Source organism: Solanum tuberosum, unplaced genomic scaffold (assembly GCF_000226075.1).
Source record: "Solanum tuberosum cultivar DM 1-3 516 R44 unplaced genomic scaffold, SolTub_3.0 scf00098, whole genome shotgun sequence".
In the NCBI taxonomy this organism is placed as follows: domain Eukaryota; kingdom Viridiplantae; phylum Streptophyta; class Magnoliopsida; order Solanales; family Solanaceae; genus Solanum; species Solanum tuberosum.
The window spans coordinates 683,793-690,123 of NW_006239026.1; the positions used below are offsets into that span (position 1 = coordinate 683,793).

The following is a 6,331-nucleotide window of genomic DNA, read 5'->3' on the forward strand; positions in this document are numbered from 1 at the left end:
ATTCAATTGAAACTTTAAAGTAACTTTAAAGTTTAAAGTTTTAAATTGAAGTTTTTTAATAATATAATTTTATTAATTAATAATATAATATTATATAATAATTAAAGTTAATAAAAAAATAAAAAAAAGTTACCGGTACAAAATGATCCGGTAAGAACCGGTTCCGATCCGGTCCAAACCGGTTCCAATCCGGTAACTAAGGGACCAGACGGAACCTTTGGAAATTTCCGGTAAAACCGGTTCCGGTAAGATCCGGTTCCGGTAACGAAATCCGGTAACGAGGACCGGTCCCGGTACCGGTTCCGGTAAAACCGGTTCTGTTGATCCGGTCCTGTCCGTTTGCCAGCCTTAGTCCCGCCCAGGGTGTAGGCTCGGGGCGTGACAGTTCTCATTACCATTTTTGTGATTTATTGTACCAAAAATCCAAAACAAAGTTTATGTCCACCTAATTACTCCTTTTGTCTCAAATTATCTATCATGATTTTTAAAAATAATTAACTCAAATTATCTGTTACTTAAAAATTCAACACAAAATTTAATTTTTTTTTCTTATTTTATCGTTAATAATAACTGCTCCTAAAGACTACAAACACTTTATCAATAGAACAAATATTTAATACAGAGAAATTATATCTTACGACAAATATCTTATCATAAAATAAATACAAATAAAGACACCCATTGAAGATTGAACAAATCCTAAGTCTATATGTATCAAAATTTGTGGGCTTGTGGCTATGAAGCCCAATACATCTTGAGTTGGGCCACTCACCCCACACATGGTGTCCAAATAGTGAGTTGGGCCTCAATATGATCCATTAAGATCTCACTGTGGGTCATGACATTTTTTTTTCTTCGCGACACTCCTAATGGGTCGATCGTTATAAGTTAGTTACACCATGTAATAATTTCTAAACTATTTGGTCAATATGTTAATTATTTAGGAAAATTGATACTCCCTCTGTCGGGTGTTACCATTTGTGAAGTCAAACCGTTAATCTTTTCCCCAACAATTTTCCAAAGCATTTCGTTATTTTGAATTGATTTTTGTGTTGGTTAGTTTGTTATACTCCTTCTGTCTTAAATTATGTGGCATTTTTTTATGTAAACTTGACTGAAATTTTAAATATATTCTTCATCATATCGACATGAAAGAAATGTACTTTATAATATTTTTAATATAATTTTTGATTATTTAAATTTAACTTTTAAATTATTGTTAGCTTCGATTCTTTTGTTTTTTCCTTGTGACAAATCAACCATGCAGAAAAAGAAGAAAAGGGCTAAGCAAGAAGAAACACATTTGTTAATATAGATAACTTTGTATATTGAATATCTATATTTTCTTTTTTTTTAAAAAGAAAATTCTTTTCACTTTGTAGTTAATCTTTTATCCTCTCGATACATATACTTATAAAGTCCACGTAAATTTAATATTTTTTATCAAATCATCTCTATGTACTATATTTTTTCTTAAATATGTATAATCTTTGATTGGGACTAATTGAAGTCATCATTATAAAAATACAAAAACTTCAAATCCATCTTTGCTTTTGTTATCGACTTTACTTCTATTTTCCCTCTGCTTTTATCTCCTCTTCTATTGCATGTATCTCACAAACAACATGTTCTCCTTTTATTGCACCTATAGGATTTTCCTCCTCCTTCACCGCGGCATTCACAATTCCGCGGTGCAATAGTAGTAATCGAGGCGCTGGTAATTTTTTCAACGCCTCGATTGACGTAGAAGTATCCTTCTTTTTTCCTCCTTTTGGAAACGTGCTTTGATCGAAAGCTCTCCCACCGCTTTGGAGATTTCGTCGACGCATCTAGTGACGTCGATGAGTATCGATGCCACCGACATAGCAGTGATGACGTCAATTGTGTCTTCTTCTGAGATGGTTTTTGTGGTAATTAAGAGCACCGCTCTGAGTTCATCGATGGCGAATTTCGCGTTATACGGGTCAGGTTCACCCGTGGAGGAAGGGGGTTGGGTCCTAGTTTTGATGGACAAAGTAAGACACTTTAATGCATTGCTAGATTTCGTAATAATTCCCTTGCAAGCTTCTTCTATTCTTTTATGAAACTTAGTTGGTGCCTGAAAAATCAAACACGTGTCCAAATTAGAAATTATGTATTTACTTTATTTTACTTCTTATGACATAGTTTGAATCGACAATGTATTTAAGTTTTTCCTTTTTGAAATAAAATAATAATAATTATGGTCTGAAACATATCATAACATTTTTAAAAAATAAATAAATATATACCTTAGATTTTGATTTTAAGTGACCACTAAGAGCATGAAGATGGCAAGCACAATCTCTACCAAGGTTACCAATCTTTAAGTACTCTTTCCCTGGATTATTAAACCTAAATGGTTCATTGGCTGGCTCCCACCATGTAAAGTTTGCCTGAAATAATTTTTTTAATAAAAGTTATATATACTAACAAATAAATGTATAGTGTCACATCACTTTACAAAAAATTCAAACAATTTGTGATATAATAAATGGTAAAATACATATCTCTAAGAAATTCTTAGTGGAAAGAATAAGATTATTCAACACTCATAATAGTATATTTATAAGCAATTAGTTTTGGTTTAAGTAAAGGATTAAGTATAAATTTTAGGAATCACATAGTTTTAATATGAAATTACAATCTATCCCTATTTAGTTTGTAATTACATTAATCCCTGAAAAAGTAAAACAAATCGGATACATTAAAAACAGGCTCGGATACGTAAAAACTAGCTTGGATACATTAAAAACTAGCTCGAATACATTATAAAATAATTTACAATTAGGATAAATAAGAGATTTTAGAGGTTTTTACAAAATAAAAGGGAATATTATAAATAAGGGAAACATAAGACGTGTATTTCAAAAAAATTCCAAGGATGTATTAGCGAACAGGCTAATAATTAGTGTGTTGGGCCTTATGAATGTACTAAGCCCAAATAATATGTTTCAATAGTCGACAGTAAATTTCAAATATTAGATAATAATATGCATGGAGAAACTCTGGATAAAAAGTTTTTTTCTTAAATGAATCTTACGAGCATAAAGCGGATGAATCGGAAAAATAATACTATATATATATATATATATAATCAATTATATATCTACTCACCAAAGATTCCTCAGTGGCCTTAGAACCAAGAACACTTTTAAAGGCTTCAAGAAATCCCTTTTCCTTGTCTTTGGAGTCCTCACCAATTGCTTGAAAATACTCACTTTCAAAACCTACAAAAGAATTCACTTTTTTCAAATTTTGCACCATACAATTTGTGGCTAAACTACCCTTGTTAAAGGAGAGTCAGAAACATCTCTTCGTTCGAAAATTATACTATATAAATAGGTCAATCAGACCTTTTTATAACAATTAGTATTTATAACAATATTATAGTATAACAACTGGGTTCTTTTTTTTCGAATCAATATTTCATGTTACACTATATTATATGTTCTTTATAACAATATTTTTCTATAGCATTACAAAAAATAATCCAGACAAATGACACTGTTATAAAATAATTTGATTGTATACATTGAAACTCCCTAACTTCTTTATAATTTTAATCTCTGAGTGGAGAAGGGTAAGAAGTTTTTAAAAAACGTTTATAAAAGAAATTAAGAAAATGTAAAATTCTTTTGGGGGAGTGGGTTAGGAATTTGTTTTTTCAAAAAATAAAAATAAAATTCTAATTTTTTTTTATGGGAGAGGAGGGGAGGTAGGGGTGGGTGGTTCGAGGGGAGGGGGTAAGATTTTTTTTAAAAACCTTTTATAACAGAAACTAAAAAAAATAAAAATTTAAGGGGTAGGGAGTGGGGGGGCGGATAGTAATACTTTATTCTTTAACTTTAAACTAATATTAATAATTTATTTAATTTTTTGTCAAGGTGGATCTGTGGCCTCCGCTTTTCTTTTCATTAATGAAACCCGCCAATCTTTTGTTCATATGACAAGATTTTTTAAATAAAAGAGAGTGCGTACACACCAACATGACAATACATATTAGCTGATGTGTGTTTTTCAAACTAATAAGTGATACATAGTTTAAGCATGAAACAACTCACACTCTCAGTAGTTTAGATATAAAACTAAAAAAACAGATAGTTTAACTGTGTTTATAACGTTCACATACCATCTAAGAAGCTTGCTAGCTTTTCAAGATTTGCAATAATAAGATTATGAAGATCCTTTCCAGCCCACACTGGTCGAATGACCAATGAGATAACCATGACTGTGGCAACACTAACCATAATAGTTGATATCCTATGCTTAACCAACTCCAAGTACCTATCACCAGACACTGTGACCAAACTAAATGTTGCCACAGAGAACATGCATCCATAGTCATATCTCCTTTGCATATGTGGATAAAATCTTGTAAATGTACCTAGAGCACCTGCGTGATCAGAAACGGATTCAGAATTTAAACATTATATGGTTAAGTTTCGATACTCTAGCTCAACTAGGGATGGACATGGTATGCATGGTATAGTACGGTACTAGAAACGTCTGTTAGGTAATTTCGGTTTTTAAAAGTATTATACCATTATTATACCTAATTAATTTGGTATGGGTCGGTATTTTAAAGTTACATTTTTTATTTTACGGTACGCAGGGGCGGAGCTACGTGGTGGTTAGATTGGACACCCTTCATTGGAAAAAAAAAATGTATATACAAGTAAAATGATATACGAAGTGATTAAATAATATATTTTGGACACCCTTGACACAACAAACTGTTGTAGCCCAATGGTTTCAAACGCATCGAATGAGCCAGTGCACATGTGTTTGAATCTCACTAGCAACACTTTTTAAAAAGAGCTTTTATTGTGCAATTTCTGGACACTGTTCGTGAAATTTCTGGCTCCGCCACTGGCGGTACGGTCGATTTAGATAAACTTATAATAGAAAATTTTGATTTTTGACTTTTCAGAAAACGTCTCAATTATATCATACTAGTATAGCATTGGTCTTGGCTTCAATATTTAAAAAAATATGTCATTAGACTGATTTATTGTTGAAATTACCCGTGATATAACAAACATGCAAAATATGTTTTTTTTATCATGAAGTGATTTGTCGTTCCTGATTATATATGCTTTATCTTTAGATGTTATTTGAACAAGTAAAAGTTTTGTCTTGATGATCTAAGTGGGGATAACATTTCTCCTCTGCATGTCCATCAAATTTTCTCATATAAAATCTGAACCAAAACTATTGAATTTGCGTCGACCTATAAGATGTATGCTAGATCCTCACTTTGATGTACATATACACTATTGTTGTCATGTGAAACAATTTTATGATTTGATTAATATGAAAAAAGGACTTAATATCTATTTATCTTTCAATTATTTTATTTTTTTGAATTTTTCCATTTTTTTTATAATAGAGAAAAAGATTGTATTGTGCATGCATATCATACCTAGAATGAAGACCAAAAACCCAAGAATTATAGGCTCCCCTACTTTTCCACAAAACTCAGCTAAATATTTAGCTCCAATCCCTAATGAGACACCTAATGCTGTAGCAAATGCTATGTTTAAACACTTTGATATAGTTGCACCTGAAAATAATAAAAAACCTTTAACATGAAAATCAAATGTAAAAAAACAAAATCATCAAATTAGAAAGAAAAAAAAAATAGGAATCAATGACAGACAAAATTTGTAATCAACAAATTATGTTATGAAGACAAGTTTTGTAGTTAAACAATAAAAATTCATCGATGAACCAATTTAACGTCAGATAATCAAAAAAATATGTTAGTTATGACTTATGAACAATTTAGTGACATGTCAAGTTAGCATCGAAGTTCATAGCTAATTATATGGTTATTTTATTTTTGTAGTGAAAAATTACCAGCAGTATACTCAAATGCAACCATTACTGTGAGGACAGCCATGATGGCTGATTGTTCAAAGCTATGATAAAGTGGCCATGAATAATAAAACAATATAACCAAAGTGAGAGATAATCCCACTTTGGTTGCATGCCAAATTTTTCTTGGATCATTTTTTCCAATATTTATTGTGTTATTAGCAATGTTGCTAACTTTGTTTATCAACTTTATTGGAAACCACTTGAATTGGTTCCACAACATGTTGAAGACACTATTTTTTTCTTGGATTTTGGAATCAATATCCATTGGAAATGATTGAGTTGAGAAAGAAAAAAGAGAAGGTGATAGGATGAAAATGTGCACACAATGGAACAACATTAACAAGTTCAATTTATAGTTGAAGTGAAACAATGGGATTTGACTTATTTTACTTTTTTGAAAAATTTTCATCCACAAAATGAGTATCTAGCT

The 6,331-nt window shown here is 31.0% G+C and overlaps 1 protein-coding gene across 1 annotated transcript; it reads right to left on the minus strand.

Moving 5' to 3' along the window:
* Window positions 1-1,726: 1,726 nt before the first annotated feature.
* On the minus strand, window positions 1,727-5,923 carry LOC107060827 (aluminum-activated malate transporter 8-like). Its single transcript, XM_015309195.1, has 6 exons — window positions 5,881-5,923; window positions 5,444-5,584; window positions 4,151-4,414; window positions 3,136-3,248; window positions 2,271-2,414; window positions 1,727-2,098 (listed from the first exon to the last, which is right to left on the minus strand). Exons 1-6 carry the CDS (start codon window positions 5,921-5,923, stop codon window positions 1,727-1,729), a joined length of 1,077 nt encoding a protein of 358 aa, XP_015164681.1.
* Window positions 5,924-6,331: the final 408 nt, after the last annotated feature.